The sequence below is a fragment of the Terrapene carolina genome, unplaced genomic scaffold (assembly GCF_002925995.2).
Source record: "Terrapene carolina triunguis isolate 2854851 unplaced genomic scaffold, T_m_triunguis-2.0 Scaffold130, whole genome shotgun sequence".
NCBI lineage: Eukaryota > Metazoa > Chordata > Testudines > Emydidae > Terrapene > Terrapene triunguis.
The window spans coordinates 32,437,938-32,458,831 of record NW_020664481.1 but is presented as its reverse complement, the minus strand read 5'-3'; the positions used below and the strand labels follow the sequence as shown (position 1 = coordinate 32,458,831).

Genomic DNA, 20,894 nt, shown 5'->3' with positions numbered 1-20,894 from the left:
GTGGGTTGTAGCCCACGAAAGCTTATGCTCTAATAAATTTGTTAGTCTCTAAGGTGCCACAAGTACTCCTGTTCTTTTTGCGGATACAGACTAACACGGCTGCTACTCTGAAGCATGTATAAGATGTTATGACAGTTTGAAAATTGCCTGTTACTATTCGTCAAAAGAGAATCAGCTTTAGAGCTCCAGAGTAGCGCAGGTGTATATTAAAGGAGATTAGCACATCCCAAATTCCCTCCACCTTTCCTAGCTGGTAAACCGTCCCCAAGCCCCTTCAAGACACAATTTTGCCCCTTCTAGGTCAAGGGTAGTTGATTTCTCCCAACTTTGCTGTTGTTATTAAAGATACTGTGCCTTCATAAAATGTATTAAGGGTTTTTGGATGGGATTTTCAAAGGGTCATTAAAAGATTTAGGCACTTGAATTCTTTTGAAATTCAATGGGCGTTGGGCACCTAATTTTCAGGTATCTGAAAAGTCCACCCTAAAGACCTAGAACTTGTGCAGGAAAGACTGGGTCGCTCAGAGCATGTACATTGGGATATAAAGTCTACTTTAAGAATACTAGCTCCCTAGCTTTACTATTGGGTGGCTGTTAAGAAGCCTATGTGAAATGAGTCTGGTTGCCTTATTCCACTTTTTAGTGGACACGTATTGCATCATTTAAAAAAAAAATCGCAGCTGGCACATCCAGCTTCCTTCTTGACAGTCTCAGCAAAGGTCAAGGAATGTGGCCATAGAGACTTTACTACCATCTTGCCCTTAGCCCTCCTCTGTGAGGGAAAGATTTAGCAGACACTGTTACATTGATATAAGTCTTTCCCCCTCTCGGTCCCCCATATAGACGTTGTTATTCTGATATAAGAGTGGCTTTTTTTTAGCTTAAACTTCTTCCCAGCTGGTATAAACTAAATTGAAAAAAGGCACTCATACTGAAATGGGTGCCAGCATGTGGGGGTTATACTGATATAACTGTATTGGTTTAAATTCACAACTTAGGTTATACCAAAAAAGCTTTCCTGCATAGACAAGACCTTAGAGTGCTCCCTCCAGGTCAGGATTGAGACGTATTAGCAGAGTATCATGAGGACTCTTGCTTTGTCACTGCCTGTGCTGTATCCATTCTGCAGATAACTCATTAGGGTCCAGTCATCAGGGGTGTTAGTATAGACCTTTTCATGATCGCTAAATTCACATATTAAAAAAAGTCCTTTATTAATTGAGATTTTACTTGGTTATTTGTAGGAATTTTTAGAGGAAATCCAGAACAAGTAAAGGAATATCAGGAGCTTCTGGATCCTTTGCTTCAACACTCATCTGAAGGTACTGTGCGATAGTAGTTTCAAGGAATTGTAGGTTCCTTTGAGTTATCTGAACGTTTAAAAAGTATACTTAAGTTTTCTAAATTTTATTACAAATACTGTAGCAACAGAAGATCAAAGTAATGTGGAGAGAATATATTGTCATGAGAGTAATGCTTCACAGCACTTAATATAATATATAATACAAAATATTATAATTTTATTATAATTTATAATATAAAACCTAACTTATTTCTTCTGTAAAAATACATCTAATCAGAAAAGGAGTTCATTATCTGGGAAAAGAATTGATGATGGTTTAAATGCAAGGTTTACTCAGAAACCTTTTTTTCAAAATCTTTTTTTTTTTTGCTGTTTCACTATTTACAAAGATTACGATGATTACACTTGGAAAGTTTAGTTACTAATATTCCCAATATCAGAATATTCCACTCTGAGACAAATATAAGTAACTGCTTTAATTATTCACTGGTTCTCAGCTTCAACAGCAAGAGTGCTTTAAAAATTATTCAGCATTTGAATATGATACAGATTCTAGTTTGGATTTAGCATGCTGTGACAATAACAGTATTTTAGAATTATTTTGAATATTCTGTCTTCTAAATCACTTCTACTACAGTTTTAGAGGAACTGCATACTAGGAAGCTCACAGATGGACTAAATGGGTATCTGTCCACAATGAATAAGGAGACCACAGATTAAATGAAAATGACAAAAATGGTCTGAATAGAGATCAGGCTTAGAATATATAATCCAAGCCTAAAATTTTGAGTTTCTTAGAATAATATGTTTTGTTAATAATACTCAGATATTCTAGACATCTATGGCATTGTGGATTTTATGGTATTAATTTTTGTCTATTCAAATAGTAATATGCAAGAATTTTCTAGTCTTTGTATCATTCCTGGATCTTGCAGTTTTAATTAAACTGGGTCAATTGCTCACAAGAATTTAAGAATTGTCATACTGCATCAGACCACAAAGCAAATTTTGTCACCTCATTGATCATCCTCTTTTCCAGACGATTAATATATTTAGCAACACGATCTTAAGAAAGAATCTTGTGGTGCTGACTGTTAACCTTTGTCATCACCATTTATTTTTAATCTGAACTTTTCTGACTTTGAGCCATTTTCTAGTCCCTGGGAGTACTTCACCTGTCACTCTACTACTTCTTAATTTCTGTATTAGCGTCGTGAGATTTTTTATTTTTTTTTATTTTTTGGGGGGTGGGGGGGCAGAGAAATTGTCAGTTGCTTGGCTGTTTTGTTGAAATACTCAAAGAAATCTAGAAGATTAGTGAGGCTCTAATTTTTGTTTGCAAAGGCTATGCTGGTTTGTCCAAATAATATTGTAATCATCTAAATTGTTGATTCAGCCAGTTTACCTGGTACTGAAATAAGGTCTACTAATCTGTAATTTCACAGGAACACACTTGGTACTTCTATGGGTACACCACTTGCTATCCTCCTGTGCTCCAGTATAATAATTGTGCCATTTTGTTTCATGCAATTTCATACAAGTTAAATTTTACTTAAAGCAAGATTTTGATTAAATATCTAACTTTGCACTGAATACATGCAAAAACTTGGAATTTACTCATGATTTATTATAAAGCTACTTTTCCTTGAAAAGAATCTGTTTACCTTCATGATATTTTTCACAAAAATGGGTCCAATTTTGAGTTTGTAAAAAAATGCAAAAAGCCTCTTTATTTTCAAGTAATTTTGATTATCTGTGAGTATTTTGCTCATTTCTAGACACATACATTTTTTTGCTATCTATAAATAAATAGACATTCTGCTTTGCCCTGAATAGAATATTAAGAGACAGTACATTTGTTCAGTAAAGAAATCATGTAAAAATGATGTTCAGGCATAAATAAAGTACAGCCCTCAGTTTGCACAGCCTTGGAAGGATAACACACTGCTGGCAACCTTTCAGTTCAAACAGTGTATATTTTTTTCCATTTTAAATTCACTTCAGTTTTATAAGGGAGATAGTTTTATTTATTTACTTAATGTATTTATTTTAAAATTCCACAGGATATCCTGTTGTACCGAAGTATTATTATGTGCCAGCTGACTTTGTTGAATTAGAAAAGAAAAATCCTGGTAGTCAGAAACGATTTCCGAGCAACAGTGGACGTGATGGAAAGCTTTTCTTGTGGGGACAGGCACTGTACATCATTGCAAAACTCCTGGGTAAGATGAAATGGATAAAACTAGATTCAAACCATGTTTATCACACATCTGACTGCTAGTAATAAAACATATATTTCTTGTCAACATTTTTTTTAAACCAATATACATATCCAGATTTAAGTTTTGGATGGACTCTGAATAGTTATTTTGTGTGTGTGTGTGTGTGTGTGTATGTATGTATATATATAAAAATCAGTCACTACCTCTGCTTTGATAAATATGTGGCATTAAGTTCTGTAACAACCTTCCAAGGACAGTAGTGGGGACAAAAAATCTAACTGGCTTCAAGACTGAGCTTGATAAGTTTATAGAGGGGATGGTATGATGGGACTGCCTATAATGGTAGTGTACGTGTGTGTTTTTCCATGTTACTTCATGTGTGAAACACCCTGTCAGCTTTTAAAGTTTCAAGCTTTCCTCTGATTCTACCCCGTCCCCAAATACACTTTTCTATCTTTCAGCCACTAACCTTTGCTTTCACACCCCTGCCAGCATTATAACATATCATACTCCACTCTAATACATTAAAATTATATTCTGAACCAAGAACTCCTTTTCGAAACAGGAAATGCCAGATTTAAGATTTATTGTGCCAATGACTGGCCTAACCTCCAAACTGCTGAGAAGGTTAGGTCACCACTTAGAATTCCATAATGATTAAACTAATTCGTTATTTTCATTGAGATTGAGAAAATTGTCATTGCTGGTAGATCACCTGAAATACAAAGTCAAGGATCCCACGAGAGAATAAAGTTTGGGAATAAAGAAAAAAGAGTGGGGGATATTCATAAGAATAAAGTTCTATCAACTTTCAAACACTTTTCAATATTGGGCTGTGCATTAGTAGAGATGGCGCTTTTTCACAAAGTAGACCTCTTCATAGAGGGTTGGTCTTGTGGACACATTTCTTCACAGCTTGCCAATTATGATCCTGTATGCAGCATCCTTCTGACCAGAGCTGAAAAATGTGTGTAACTCCTCCTAGTGAAGCAATAAGCCTGCTAGCCAGGGGGAGACTATACTTGTACCATCACCGCCCCTTTCTACCCACCAGGCCATGTTTGCTGCAAATTAAGTGAATAAAGGAGTTGTGTACTGTTTATTGTGTAGTATATTTAATTGTAATATTAGCAGTCAATCTTGTACTTAATGTTTTAGATGCCGCTTCCTACTAAGATTGGTCAGATAGCTGGAAGAAATAGGTATTGAATATATTTGATGAATTCTAATGGTATTAATCTAATAGGTTTGCTAAATAGTATTTGATTGGCTCTGTAGCTGATGAGTACTAGTAAAATAAATCAAATGAAATATTTGCCAAGTGCTGTTTGACCAGCTCTACTTGCTACATTCTCTTGCTTCTATTTTACCTTCTTTCCCTTCCTGTTGTTACTTTCCTTTTTCTGTCCTATAATTAATCATGTTGAATCATTTCCTAAGTTATCATTGGTGTCTTTCCTCTTATCTTCTTATTTAACTTTTTCCCAAGTTGTATTCACTACTACTACTATATTTTCTTTGACTTGTCCTACTTCTTTGCAGCAGAATGAAACTTGCCGGATTTTGCAGGTTTCACTGCTGCCCACAGAGATCTGAAAAAGAGCAGTAAATACTAACAAAATTCTGTTCACATTTTGCTCTGTTGCAACTTAAGGAAGCTTTGACCAATAGAGGCATTGGAGCTGTCTGTCTGTAGCCTTAGGAGCTCATCTTGGGTTTAAGCTAGGCTCACATTTGGAGGGTTATCTTTCCAACTATAAGGTCTTGGGGGAAAAAAAGTTTAAATTTTGCACAAGGTGATGTCACTTACTGGGAAAAATTGTTTACTCAATTAGGTAAGTAGATTTTTCAAGCCCTGCTGACAATTGCAATCGATAACCTAGGATAGTAGATACAATGCATTTATCTGGTTTTAGTACTACAAGTGTTGTCCTTTTTTGGGAAAATATCATCTATTCTTTTTCATTTCTCTCTCTCATCTGTTCTGTGCCTCTCCACATGATGCTTATATCCTGCTTTGTGGGTCACCAGTGGTCCTTAGGCCACAGGTTGAGAACCTCAGCATATGAAGTAAAGAGGCAGATGGATTTAATAGGGCTTGGAAAATCAGCTTTTATTAATAGAAATAATGTTACTAGCAAAGGAGGTTCTGCTTTGGAGCTCAATGGACCCAAAGCATGCATTTGTGGTGGTGAATGTACACTGAGGTGGATGTTTTAAATCTAAGGATGATTATTGGATATTGGAATAAGTCCTTCTAGCTCAACTCTAACAATTGTGCATTCATGTATAAGTGACTTCATGTAGAAATGATTTTGACTTTATGTGGGTCTAAAAAGTGCTTTCAGTCATAGATTGGTTTAAATACAAATGTAAGCTAAATCGAAAGTATCATAGAGCAACACTTTCAGTATGGTTCTTGCTTTCCAAAAACATCAAGCAAAAAGGTCATTGGTTTCAGAATAGTTTAGTTTATGGCTTGAGCATGACTGTAAGTGACTCTATTCAGCATTACAGTTATGAATGTACATGTAGTGGAGCCCACATATTCTCTTATCCTATGCGTTAATAAATCAGTTAGTTTTATTAGTACTTGGATTGTTTATACATATCTTAACCCATTTTAGATTTCTGTATTCAGGAGCATTTTCATTTTAAAATCAGTGTCATTTTCTACTGCTGCTGAAGTTTTTGGTGTTAGCTGATGTAGCCAGCAGATCTGTTTGCTTTTTTTGACCACTATTTAATTTCCTGGTAGTCAAACTGCATAGTGCTTTTCAAGATCCTGTACAAATTCTTGGCTCGTTCATGAATAACTTGAGTGTACAATATGACCCATCTGTAGCATATACCTAAGGAAGATTTGTTTCATAGTGTAGACAGCTTCACATTTAAAATGAAATTATAAATGCTTCTTACAGCTTAGCTGAACAAGTGCTACAAATTCCTTAACTATCTACTTTAACTAATTAGAGTACTCCATTTTCTTTCTGTAGAATAAATGCATGTTTCTTCCTATAAAAGACTCTATAATGGAAAATAATATATGCAGAGGGTATGATGATTATGAATGGCATCTTCTGGAGCTGCCATATCACAAGGGAGGTTTAACAGTATTTAGTTATAATTTTGTCCTTTTAGAACCCCAGACACAGGATCATTTTGTGATTAGCTGCTCATTGCTCTGCTTCAAAGCTTAAAACAAAATCTATGATGGTATTAAATGATGGAACTCTAGACAGGAGCTCAAAACTATTCCATAATTTATCTGTGTGCTTTACATTCACTGGTGTCTGTCTTAAATATGTTCTTTTTGCAAGCTTCCTTGAAAAAAGTGGGTTTATTTGATTTAAGTGTGACTGTAAATGCAGCCGTGTGTTAATTAGATATGTTGGGTTTGATGCTTAGCTGTGGCTGGTATTAAGGTCATTTTTATTTTTACATTTTGAGTATTATTTTCTTTTCAGTTCCTAGATCATTTAATGCAAGACAAGTATTCTCAGTTAGGTAGTTGAAGTGACTGGCTAACACAAACACATACGCTTGCGCACGCGCGCGCACACACACAAATCCTTTCCCAGTGGTCAAACAGAATCACTGTTTCACTAAATACATACGTATCATATCAACATATGAGACACATCAGCAATGAGACACATACACCGTAACATAGTTAAATAGGGAGCCGCAACTTTATTAACCAACAGGGAACCACTCCCCAAACTACCTGGGTAAGGCTGTTCCAGTGCAGATTTCAGTTGGTCACCAGCAGCCCCAGGATCTACAGACTTGAGGGCAGGTATGAGGGCTGTGTCCACTCTACACCTTCAGTCCTGCCCAGTGACCATGGCTAGAAATCAGAATCCCAACCCTTTCTTCTCCTCCAACAAAGGAAGGAGGAGAGATGAGATGAGGGGAGCCACGCAGTGCATGATGCGTGGTGGTACGACGCAATGTCGTGCTCAGAGCCCATGCCCAGGCAGCCCATTGGCCTATAAGGACCTTAGATGGGATTCTTTAACCTAACAATCTCAGTGGAACCCACCAAAGTTGTCACAAGTGTAATTTAAACCCCAAAACTGGACCTTCAGGCTGCCAGATGGAAGGTGGAAAAACCCACATAGCAGTTTACCAGTTTTGCCACACAAGGGGAATCCCTTCCAGACCCCAAACAAAATTTGATGATGAGTCCAGCTTCTGGTATCCCAAGAGGTCTGGCCCCCTAGACAAGGGAGCAGAGTTTGAAATGGCTTTTTGCAGCAGCAAGAGCAAGCAGCAGTAGCAACTTGCATCCCCCAGTAGATGAGAACTGATCAGGCAGCTCATCATGATCACCTCTGTCCAATGGCAGCTGGAGCAGATGAGGCAGGCTCCCAGATGCCATGTGAGAGGGCATCCTACAGCACAGGGAAAGGTGGGGAGGTGGAAACGAGAGAGAGAGAAGCAGGACCCTCTCCCAGACGCGCACAGTGTGGCCATCAGAAAGGGAGAAGATGATATTGGGGGAGGGCATGTATAATACTGCCCCAGTGGCTCTTGGATGAGATCTCCCTGGAGGGCGAGGGTGTCCCCATTGCTCCCAGATCCCTCAAAGACACCCCCCAACTGATGAGGTGAGCATTGATTTCCATTTCCTGTTGACTGCACTGTCCAGAAGCTCACCTGGCTATTGTTCGCTTTTAGCTTTTCAAATCTTTGTTCATAAATCCATACTCAGTAGTGATCAGCAGTGTAATAACATTAGTTGGTTAGTGCATAGTTTAGCTGTTTCTAAGAATCATTAATCTAACTTCATAACCAAATCCAAAATCCAAGTTTAGGAGAGACTCTTCCTCTTGTTTCTCAGTTGAGCAGAGGCTTGGGAGCATAGCAGAAGTTATCAGCCCCTGATTGGGGGGAAAATGGTTCATGCTCTGTTCATTCTTGCTTTAGAAGAAGTTGTGTACTGCTCTCCTCCACCAGAAAATTTGGCTCCTTCCACTTTTACTAAGGAAAGCTAAACAGCAAATTGGCTGTTGGAAGTGCTGGTTAGGAGGAGGTATGAGAACAGATATCTCCCACAAACAAAAATTACTGAGAAAAAGACACACAAGTGCACACACTAGAGCAGGGGTCAGCAACCTTTCAGAAGCGGTGTGCCGAGTCTTCATTTATTCACTCTAATTTAAGGTTTCACGTGCCAGTAATACATTTTAACGTTTTTTAGAAGGTCTCTCTCTGTCTATTTTATATAACTAAACTATTGTCGTATGTAAAGTAAACAAGGTTTTCAAAATGTTTAAGAAGCTTCATTTAAAATTAAATTAAAATACTGATCTTACGCCGCCGGCCCGCTCAGTCCGCTGCCGGCCTGGGGTTCCGTTCAACTAGGCCAGCAGTAGACTGAGTGGGGCCGGCAGCCGGGACCCCGGCTGGCAAGGGGCCAGCTGCCGGGACCCCGGGCCGGCTGCCGGGACCCCAGACAGGCAGTGGGCTGAGCGGCTCAGCCCACTGCCAGTCTGGGTCCCGGCCCTGCCCACATAGAGTGGGTACCTACCTTCTCCCTGGTTCAAGCCCATTCTTTTCCTCTCTCTCTGCACTGACCTGAGGGTGGGAGTGCACTGAGCACAGGGCTGGGGGTGAAGGAGCAGGCTGGGGGTTGGGGTGTAGGGTCTGGCCAGGAGCTAGAATGAGGGAGGGGATTCAGGGTTGGGGCAGAAGGTTTGGGTGTGGAGTGCTTACCTGGGCAGCTCCCATTTGGTGCGAGGGGTGCAGGTGGGAATGTGGGGGGGGGCGGTGCAGGAGCTCCCATTTGGTGCTCAGGGTGGAGGTGGGTATGTGTGGGGGTGCAGGAGTCAAGGCAGGGAGTTGGGGGTGTGTGAGGAGGGTGCAGGAGTCAGGACATGGGGTGTGAGGGGGCTGGGTATGTGTGGGGAGTGCAGGGCTCAGGGCAGAGGGTGTGTGTGTGTGTGTGTGTGTGAGGGGGTGCAGGGGTCAGGGCAGAGGGCTGGGTGTATGTGTGGGGGTGCAGGGATCAAGGGTTTGGGGGGCATGTGGGGGGGTAGGGTGGGGAGCGGGGTGGGAGTTGGGACTCCTGGGCTCCGGGAAGGTGCTGGTATCTGATGCTCGTGGGAGGAGTATCGGGAGCGAGGACTCTGGATTCCTGGGTTTCCAGCTGGGCTCTAGTTGTTCAAGGGAGTGGCGGGCAGATGGAGACTAGGGCTCCGGACTCCTGGGTTCTGCCCTCAATGCTGGAGGGGAGCGGGGTCCAGTGACCTGGGGTGAGGAAAGAGGCATGACTCAGCTATTCCCAGGGTCCAGCAGGCAGCAAGCCGTAGCCCCCGGGCACGGATTCAGGCTGTGGGACACGGCCTGCCCCAGTACAGAGCCGAGCTCATCCCGGCACCGGGGCTCCAACCCCGGGGCAGCCTGCCTGAGTCCAGGGAGCGGGGCCAGCCGTGCTTGGGGTGGGCGGGTGCACGGCACAGCTGGGACCCAGGACCCTTCCCCACTTACAGGCCTCGCGGGCGCTGCAACTCCTGCGGGGCCGGGTCCCTCTTCCTGTCCCCGCCGGCGGGGCCGCTTCTACAGCCACTCGGACTCCGCGGACACCAGGTAGCGGTATGGACACGCTAACCTGGAAACATAACCTCCCACCAGAAGTGACGGAGGTCAGGAAAGCATGTGCAAATGCCGGAGGGAGGGGCGGAGAAAAAATTATTTGACACACGTTTTCAAAACTATTTTTAACTCAATCAGTTGATCACTAACAATTATATGCAAGTGTTCAGTATGAATCATCACTGTTTGATTGGTCAGATGAGTAGCATGATATTGTATGAATGCAAATATTTTTCTGTACAAATACTCTTACCTGAAAACTTATTCCATTTCTTCAACTACTCTACTCATCATTTTGAATCCCACTGACTTGTTGATTTCCTCCCTTCCCCATGACATAATAAAAGGTTCAGCTCCAAAGAGTGATAGCATAATCCCCACTCACCATTAATAAGATGACCCTGCACCCTCTCCCTCCTTTCCTTTTTATTGACATTCAGGTTGGTGTTTGGTATCAGTTGTATATACCTATATTGCTAAACATTGTTATTTAGTTAGCACAGTTGGGGGAGAGGGGTGTTTGTGTGGGTTTTTTGCAGGCTTTCCATCATGCTTAGGGCTATGGGTGACTGTCAGTTTTGGGATCAGAAGCGAATTTTTCTTTCAGTGCCAAGCTGGCAGAGTTGAGTGTTTATAGGGGAAATTCACATTCTCTTGCAGCATCCATTAGCGCCTGATGATTTCCTTGTTACAATGGGTATGCTATGATGGCTGAACAAGCTATGTATGGCTGTTGGGCTTTTATACCCGCTTTGGTGGATGTTTGCTGTTTTGGTCACAACTTTAATTGTACTAGGAGCTCCTCACAGTATTGGCACATTATGGCTTGTCACTTATCTCAAACATGAGCACCGATCCAGGAACAAATGCAGCTGTAGGATGCTTTGGGGAAATTAAGACATGGGAAGAGATTTTGTTATTGAGAAGAGATTTAAGGCAACATTTGATCAGTTTGCATGAGGAAAGAGTTTGGGAGTTGATTGCCTGTCTTTAGAGACTGTAGTGGTCCTTTCAAAAGAGGACCTGAAGCTATTATTTCTATGCTATGTGTTTACATTATCTATGCTATGTGTCTACATTAATGAAAGTAATACTAATGGATTACATAATATTGGTAATAGAATACATGTTACCTTGAAAGTGCTCAGACTCTTTAATAATGTTTCAATTGTGGTTTACTTTCAGTTGATGAATTAGTAAATCCCAAAGACATTGACCCAGTAGGGCGTTACATACCTCCACAAGATCAGCGGAATGTTAGCATGAGATACTCAAATCAGGTAAGCATATGCTTAATTTAGTCTGTTAGATGATGTATGAACAAAAATTAATTTCAAATATTTTAGTTCAAAACAGCATCAATACTATGTCAGAATTCAGGTTATTTTCAAAATTAAATGCATGTATTATGCTTTTTTATTTATTTTAAAATCAATTTCCAGTAAAAATTAATGGATCCTTCTGAGTGATGGATTATTGCTTTTCTTTCAGATTTGTATGTGTGCTCTTTGACAGAAACTGATACTATGTAGTAATATGAAAATGTAAACCTGAGGAAATCTTGCTTTGGGTGAGAAGTACATTGTACGTGAACTCTTACATATAGTAGTATAACGACTTTGGTAGTATGGACAAGAACTGTGATGATTATGTCACATGCAGTAGCTATTTCTGGATACATGTTATGATATAAGCAAGATGCCCTGACTTAGGAAGCACATTAGACCTAAATTATGTGGCAATCAAAGATGTCCATAATCTTGTACACTGTAAGAGGTGCACAGGGGGTCCGGGAGAGACCTGCTCTTCTCTCTACTTCCAGATGAATTGTGGTTGTAAGTGTATAAAGGATTTTCTACATTGAGTTCCTAAGGCCTTGGCTACACTCGGGACTTCCCAGCGCTGCTCTCTCGCAGTGCTGTATGTACTCCACCTCTCCAAGGGGAATAGCTTTCAGTGCTGCGAGCGAGCGTGCAGCGCTGCAGGCTCTGATTACACTGGCGCTTTACAGCGCTGTACTCGCTGCGCTCGGGGGGGGGGGGACCTTTTCACACCCCTGAGCGCAGCAAGTTGCAGCACTGTACAGCGCCAGTGTAGCCAAGGCCTAAGACATGCAGGAGTTGGGCTCTCTTTGATGCATGCATCCTCCCCTCTCTGCTATATACCCATTCCTCTGCCAGGCACATGGACCTCCTTAGAGCTACAAAAGGTAACCTTACTCTGGAGGACCTTAGGAGCAAAGCTGCTAGTTTCTGAAGCACTCAGTCTGGCAAACTGTAAAATATTCGGCATTTGGTATCTGACAGGGAAGGAGGAGCCAGCTAATTTTTTGCTTTGTTTGTTTGTTTTGCTTTTTTTGTTTTTGTTTTGTTTGGTTTGATTTGGAATCTTTACTTGTTTTCCAAGGGCTTGGTCCAGATATGAAAAAAATTAGAATACCTAATAATAAAGGTTCAGTATTTAATCCTTGTTCAGCTGCTAGGATAATTGTAACATTTATATCCTTTCATGATAGAGAGTAGGTGTTATGGTTTCTCGGAAAGAAGTAGGAATAATAGTTGTAACAAATTATAATATATATACACGCACACACATTTCCAGATACTTCAAAAGTTACTCATTCTAGAAGTATAAAATTGCTCCTGCTTAATGTAGTCTTACTGCTCTTTGTTTTTCTTCTTCTTTTTTGTTTCATATCAACTTTAGGTTAATTAAACACATTGTTTACTTTTTACTATGTTGATACAAAATTTTCCCTGGTTCTCGGATTAAAAAAAGGAAGATACATTCTAGGCCAGGTCTACACTACAGCGTTAGCTCGATGTAAGGCAGCTTACGTCGACCTAACTCTATAAGTGTCTACGCTACAGCATTGCTCCTATCGATGTAAGTCCCCCACTATACTGACCTAATAACTTCACCTCCATGAGAGGCATAGAGCTTAGGTCACTGTAGTTAGGGCAACACAGCATCTGTGTAGACAGTGTGTTACTTACATCACCTGTCAGCTCCGCATGGAGCCCACAGCCCAGGCTGTCAGTGCCCCGCTCAAGTTGGTGCAAATGCTCTCCGTGAGGACGTGCACAATCGGCAGAAGGAGCATAGTATGGACATGAAAAACCGCAGTAATTACTGTGATGGTTATATGTCAACCTAACATAGATCGACTTAATTGTGTAGTGTAGACAAGGAGCTAGTTCAAGCAGGAATTAATTCAGGGAAGTTCTATGGCCTGTGCTATGTAGAAGGTTAGACTAGATGATCACAGTGTTCTCTTTTGACCTTAAAATCTGTGAATGTGGATAACATATTGATCCAACAGATACTTTATTAGAATTTTGTGGCAACGGACATATTTAATAACTGTTTAAATATTATTTTTGCCAGTCTGGACAATATTTGTCACATTTGATGAATAATGTAGGATTGAGATTTGTGTAAAGGCAGTTTATAGTTTTCACATGAGTTTCTTAGTATTTTTGAGCGCTGTTTTTTTCTAGACAGAATGCTGTGAACATTTTTTAAAATATTTTTTCTTTTGATTGAGTTAGTCATAATTATGAAATGCTAAATAAATGGAACAAAAATAACACCTGCACCATCTGAGTTGGTACAAGGAAAAATTAATGTTTGTACTATACTATATAATGTAAAATGTATAAGTGTTTATGGTTTTTAAAATGGGGTTGCAAGTCTAAATTTCATCCTTTCAGCTTGACAGAAGCCAGAAGGTTGAATATAATTTGAATATAAATTTACTATTTTTACTTAAAAACAAATGCACACAACTTTAATATTTGGGTGCATTTGTATCCTTGTACACGAGCAAATATTTCTTGATTTCACAGCAATATAAACATGGGTTGATCAGTTTAGTCCCATCCTTCTAGCTGTAGATCCCTGCAACTATGTATAAGCAGAACAGAACCCAGGAGAGCAAAATTAATTTTCTTTCTAATTTCTTGTAATGTAAATGCAGACTCTAAAACATCAGCATTTTTAAAATTAGGAATTTGTCCGCATCCAAAAGTTCTACTGGTTTAAATTAAATGGGTTTTAAACCAGTGCAAACTCTTGTGGCCTTGTCATCACTAGGGAAAAAGGCAGGTTCTTAACTTGTTAACTGAAGGTAAAATCTTAATGATGTCTATCAGTTTGTAGTTTTCACACAAGTTAGCAGGTTGCTAGCTCATGTGAAAACTACAGACTACCTTGTCTTCTTCTAGGATTTTACCTTAAGTTAGTTAACTCGATTTAAGAACACACCTTTGTTCCTGAGTAGCAGCCGTGTTAGTCTCTAAGGTGCCACAAGTACTCCTGTTCTTTTTGCGGATAAATTTGTTAGTCTCTAAGGTGCCACAAGTACTCCTGTTCTTTTTACCTTTGTTCCTGTGAAGAAACAGACAGTGCAGATACTTTTAGGGCTAATCTACATTTAAAAGTTTTACAAGTATAGCTATACCAGCAAAACCCTCCTGATGCTCAGACACCGCTTATTCCAGCAAAAATGTGCTTTTGATTGTATAGTTTACACTGGTTCAGCAAGCAAAATAAGCTATATAAAATATGCATTTTTTGTGCCAAATAGTCATTTCTACACTAGGGCTTTTGCCAGCCTTGAAATGTCACAACCCCCCACCCCAATCAACATTCTAATGCCAGCAAAAGTTTCTACTGTAGATGTGGCTTATTTTGGTTTAAGATTCATATGTTTGTTTAACTTATACCTATTGCTATTCTACTTCAGCTATACTAAAGGCAATCTTAAATCAAAATGAGCTCCCCACAGGGGATTGTACATTTTAGGTTACGCCAGTGCAACTTTCTCATTTAGACAAACCCTACAAATAGTGTATATTTATTTGTGAGTGTATACAAAAATTACTATTGCTTGACCTCAATTATGTAGGCAAGTCTTTGTAGAATAGTTTAAGTTTAAAAATATATAGAAATAGAGCCTGTGGATAATAGAATATAAGAATTAATTTCATCATTGAAATGTTATAATGTAAGGGTACGTCTATACTTACCCGCTGGTTCGGCAGCAAGCAATCGATCATCTGGGATCAATTTATCGCATCTTGTCTAGACGCGATAAATTGATTCCGGAAGGGCTCACCGTCGACGCCGGTAATCCTGCTCCGCGAGAGGAGTAGGCGGAGTCGACAGGGGAGCCTGCCTGCCGCGTGTGGACCCACGGTAAGTACCTTTAAGTTCGAACTAAGATACTTCGACTTCAGCTACGTGATTCACGTAACTGAAGTTGCGTATCTTAGTTCGAACTGGGGGCTTAGTGTGGACCAGCCCTCAGTCTGCTACCGTGTACTGCTACAAGGACATGCTAAACTGATATGATCAGATATGAGACTGTATAAAGAAAAATTTTATTGTTTAAATCAATTTAAGTTACACAGAGATGGCTGAGAAACCACATTTTGGTTCTGCATTTTTTAAAGTTTTCAGAAACATTTTTCATCCAGATTCAGGACGAAAAAACAATAACTCAAAAATTTTCACAGGACTTAAAAACCCACTATTTTTTTTTCTGAAACACTGAAATGTGGTGTTTCCAAAACAAAATATGCTCACCAGAATCCTCAGCTGCCTACCAGCTGGGCTGTAGCTGAGCCAGGAACCCTGGAAGCCGTAGCAGCTGTGGTCTGAAATTGACATAATTCATGACTGCTCTTCAGTAGGGGGCAGAAGACTGACAAGAATTATGAATTAAGAATTATGTCAATTTCAGTCTGCAGCTCCATGGCAGCTAACCTGGTGGACTGTCAGGGAGACTCGAACCTCTCCGAGTACTGGCTGTCAAGTTCCAAGGCCTCTGGCACAGCCTGGCAGGAAGACAGGCAGGTTTCCAGCAGTAGTTTGTCAAAAGTAAACTGATTCTTCAAAAAAATTAAATTTTGATCAATTGGAAAATTCTGATGAAAAATTATTTTTTCAAAATTTTTCCGACCAGCTCTATCTCTGCAATTTGTGTGTAGATGAGTCCTTTATAATGGAGGCAAGAGCCACATGCATGTAAAAAGTGTGAAGCGAGTGATTAAAAGCACATTCTGAACCTTTTACATTCTTGCAGAGAGACTTTTCCTTAATCCAGAGTAACTTTTTTTCTTAGAGTATGTCTACACTACGGGATTAATCCGAATTTAGATAATTCGAATTTGGGAAACAGGTTGTATAAATTCAATTGTGCGCGGCCACACTAAGCACATTAATTCGGTTTTTAACCACATTAATTCGGTGGTGTGCGGCCACACTACCCCATTTATTTTAACCACATTAATTCGGTGGTGTGCGGCCACACTAACCCTAATTCGAATTAACAAAATCGATTTTGGCGCTACTCCGCTCGTCGAGGTGGAGTACAGAAATCGATTTAAAGCGCCCTTTAATTCGAACTAAATGGCTCTGTACTGTGGACGGGTGAAGGGTTAATTCGAATTAACGCTGCTAAATCCGAATTAATCCCGTAGTGTAGACCAGGCCTTACTGTGCAGTGTTGTAGAAGAAATTGTGAAATGTTTATCAGATATTGACGTAAACTATTCTGTAGGAACAAAAGCTACTATGTCTTGTGCAAATGAATGAGTATTCTGCTTTCAAAGCATTCCTTTTTTCTTGATTTATCCAAATACTCCCTACAACCACCCAGTATCTTACTATTTCCTGTTGCCTAGGCAATCCCAATGCCTGGGTGCTAGCTGATTATCAGTGAATGAGACTTCCATTGTTCACACTGCAGCACTTACGCTATGTTAATGTGAGATAATGGAAACTCAGAGACTTCATTTATTCCCAGCTTCAGCTGTTTGTTCATACTTGATGGGGTTCTTACTGCTGCAAAAACTGTGAACTGCTGACAGTATGTATGGAATTTGCTTGTGTGTTTTACCCAGCACCTAAGGGTGCTACCAGAAGTTACATTGCACAGTCAGTTGTGCAGCACTAAAGTTGGGTTCAGTTAGCATAAGAATTGCCTCTTGCACTACAGCCATTCTCAGTTTGCGTAAATTCTCCACTACCTTGATCTTCCCTTGTACCCTCTTCTTTCCTCATAATGCCTTCTTCCTTTTCTCCACAAATAAAGAAAATGCATTAAATTATTTCATTCTTTTTTTTTTTAATTGTTATTTCAGAGCATTTGGCAACTTAAAGTTACTGAAACAAAATCAATCAACCCAAATTCAGTTTAAAAAAAAAGAGCAATTTTATTATTATTCCATTTGCAATAAAACAACTTAATCAGACCTAAGTCTTGTTCCACAAAGATTTAGATAGAAGAGACAACTGTAATTGCGATCTATATGAACTTTCTTTGTGTATAGTATCTTGGAAACATATCTATCAAGAGGCTACTTTATAACTGCAGTTCGAGTGCAGTGGTATAAATGCAGGGAACTACTGAATTGTCTCAGATACTATTTTGTGGTACCTGTGGGTAAATATTAATGTTTCAGTGACGATCACTATAAAATGCTTCTGCAGAGGCTCCCTCTTGAAAATGGTGATTATCTGTGCTGCAGCTCTGGAACCACCTAGAAAACAGTGACTATGTGGTTCATGCTCCTATCCTCTGATGGATACAAACTTTCAGTGAAAGGCTATACAAAAGGCTGCAGACCCGATTTTTTTTGTTATTTGAAATACCGGTGAAGGACCCCAAAGAATTGGGGAGGGAGGCTAGGATGACCATGGAACTGCAAAGGGGAAATATACTGTGAGAACTACAGTTACAGGTGAATAATTTTCTTTTCTCCAATAATTGCCTCTACAGATCCCCACTTCAAGAGATTAGTTAACTGTTATAACCCCCTGGAACAGTTTCCATTTAATTGTCCTTAATTTCACCATGGTAATTTATCTGTCCACCACTCTTCATACTCAAATAAGATTCTTCTAGCAAAAGTAAACATTTCCATCTTCAAAAACAAAGGGTTTGATTCTCACTGCACCAAATCCAGCATACTGACCATCACTGGGACTCCGTAGCTTTTCTGAAGTGATCAGATTAGTTTTTACTTGTTGGAGCGTTGCCATATTGTGACAGTCTGGCTAGTTCTCAGGAAAGAGACACTGGATGCCAACTGTCTTAAAAATTGCCACCATGTTTCCAGTCTTCTGTTCTTAGGCAAAATCATTTGAAATGTGACAACATCCATAATCTACCAGCATCTGATCTCTTTTAACATCCTGGACTTCTCACAATCAGTATTAAAATCCATCATGGCACAAAAACATATGTATGTTAATCTGTGTTATTGCTGCTAACTCCAAATAAAGAAATTCAAAGAAAAAACCCAGTGAAAGCAGAAGAGTTTACTAGATAATTAAGATTCATTTCTTATAGCATGTCTTAAAATACTTATTTATTGGTTTATTTTTCCCTTCAGTAATAAAATGACTAAAATCACAAATTAATAAATAAATAAGATATAAATATTCAATTTTTTTCACATCTTACACTTCAATAGATGCCTTATACAGTATTTTGGAGGTATTTGTATTTAGCCCACATCTACTACCTATGTGTTTGAGCCACATTTAGCCTTTGCTTGGTGAATGATGATAAAGAAATGTATGGTCAGTGTACTGAAGGAGCTCTTCCTTCCAGTTCGCTAGCGTAACAAAGTTGGTACATAGTTCAGTGCTCTATACTATGTGTTTCACATTTTGAGTCAGAATTCATAGACTACTTTTCTGGTTTCTTTTGCTGAAAAATTTGTTTAAAATACATCATAATACCTGCATAGTAGCTTACATTAAATGTGACACTCTTTTTAAAGGAGCACTAATGTAGTGGAAAATGTCGGCTATCCTTTAGCTAGCAGGATGTACAAATGAAGCCTAATGAGCACAAATTACTCTTATTTGAGGAACTGAAAGCAAAATTTTATTTAATCCTCAAAACACACTTTTCCCTTAGGTCCCAAGAATTAGCACTGTATTGCAGATAAACTCTATTTTAGGATCACTTATTTTAAGTTGTGGCATGAAAATTTAGTCTCTGAAGATTCTTTGTTGTTTAAGACCTACAATATGTTACGTGGTATATAAAAATATGGTCTGGTTAAGTGATTTATAAAGGATTGCTTTGTAAATGGAGTATTATCTAAATGGAAGGCATTAGTTGTCATTATAGCTAAAGCTAAATCACTCATCTTAAATCCTACAAAACCTGTAAGAACAAAACAACAGTCTTGTATGTTACAGAATGCTTGTGGCGCATAATGAGCAATATGGTAAAGATTGTTTTAAAAGTGCTTCAGTACAAAAACACAATAAAATAATTCATTTAGTGTACATAGCAAACCAGTAGTAGTTTGCTCTCCTAATTAATCCCTAAACATTTTATTTTTTTTGTATTGCAGCAAAAGGTCTGTTTGTATAACATAATATGAAGTCATCAATATACAATTAGTCCACTACACAAACTAGGATTTTACTTTATGTTCCAAAGTAGAAACAAGAATGACACCACAATCTAAACTGTTCTGGTTTGTGCTAATATTTTCATGTATACCCTATATTTTGCTTTGTAGTGACATCTGGTCATTATTTAGTGTTCTCTGTTGGACTTCATTTCCCAATAGAGAACTTAATTTTTTATATATATTCACATGTGTGCACTGTACTTTTTTAATAGATATAATGTAGGTGGTCAATAACTCTTCTTAAGTAATTGTTATTTTTTTGAAAAAGCTTGTTTGGTCCCCTTTTGTACCTACTGGACCAAATTTTTTGCAACAGAGTTGATTATTATGTTTCATTTGGAGATTTTAGTGAATGAGATGGACCAGATTCTAGTGATAAAAGATGTAATAAGGGCCTGTCATGTCAAGGTTTCCCCTTTGCAGCATATGAAAGCTGATATTTTACTGTTTTGTTTATAACATGCAGCTGTAAAATCAAAACCTGATTACACACCTACTATGAGCAATGCAGTTGCTGATCAAGAGTATGTGCAAAACTTTAATTACTGAGGTTCTCTAACCTGAACAAATAGAGTTAGAATTTTTTTTTTAAATTTGGGATGTTGATCTTTTGATCTGGAGACTGAAGCTGCCATTACTAATATTCAGAAGAGGGTATTCAAAATGCCACTTCTTGCTTAAATCATTGGTTAATTTTATTTTCAGGATTGTAGATAATTCCCTATAAAGAATCAGCACAGATTACCCTAAAGATAGATAGACAAGGATTTCCAAGATAAACAGAATCTGTATTATGTTCGTTTGTTTATACCATCCTCCCTTTCATAACGTTGGAGTGACTTCTCCATTATACTAGCCAGATCTAGAGAGCTGTTGAAACGGTGAACAAAGCAAAAATTTTAAGTCTAATTCACCAATGGTATAACTCCATTGGCTTTGACCATGTAGGTAGTTGAGAGTTAGGGAATGGCTAGAGGATAAGACAAGGGTGTGTTTGTTTGTTTGTTTTTAATTATGTAAAGCATTTTAGGACATGGCATATCTAATCTGATATGTTAAAAATAAGTATGCATGTTACAGAAATGTTTTTCGGGATTCCATCTTGGTTAGCAGTTAATCCTTGTAGAGAGATGCTCAGAATACTGTGCATTTATTTTCTAATAGCATCTATTATCTTAAAATTTCACAGCAGACATGAGTGGTCTTGGTATGAAGTTTTCTGGATCTGTGGCATATCTTGAATAATTTAATTTAAAAAAATTAAGAGTTTCACTTAACCTTTTAAATGCTAAGTAATAGTTTAAAAGCCATATTCTACCTCAAACA

General features: G+C 38.9%; 1 protein-coding gene across 3 annotated transcripts in view; it reads left to right on the top strand.

Annotated features, from left to right (window-relative positions):
• Positions 1-20,894, top strand: part of PHKB (phosphorylase kinase regulatory subunit beta) — a 199,460-nt gene that overhangs the window by 113,825 nt on the left and 64,741 nt on the right. For all 3 annotated transcript variants that reach the window (XM_026652662.2, XM_026652660.2, XM_026652661.2), the window contains 3 exons: positions 1,245-1,322; positions 3,367-3,525; positions 11,311-11,405. In XM_026652662.2, coding sequence (XP_026508447.1) covers positions 1,245-1,322; positions 3,367-3,525; positions 11,311-11,405 — 332 coding nt within the window. The remainder of the gene's footprint in view (positions 1-1,244; positions 1,323-3,366; positions 3,526-11,310; positions 11,406-20,894) is intronic.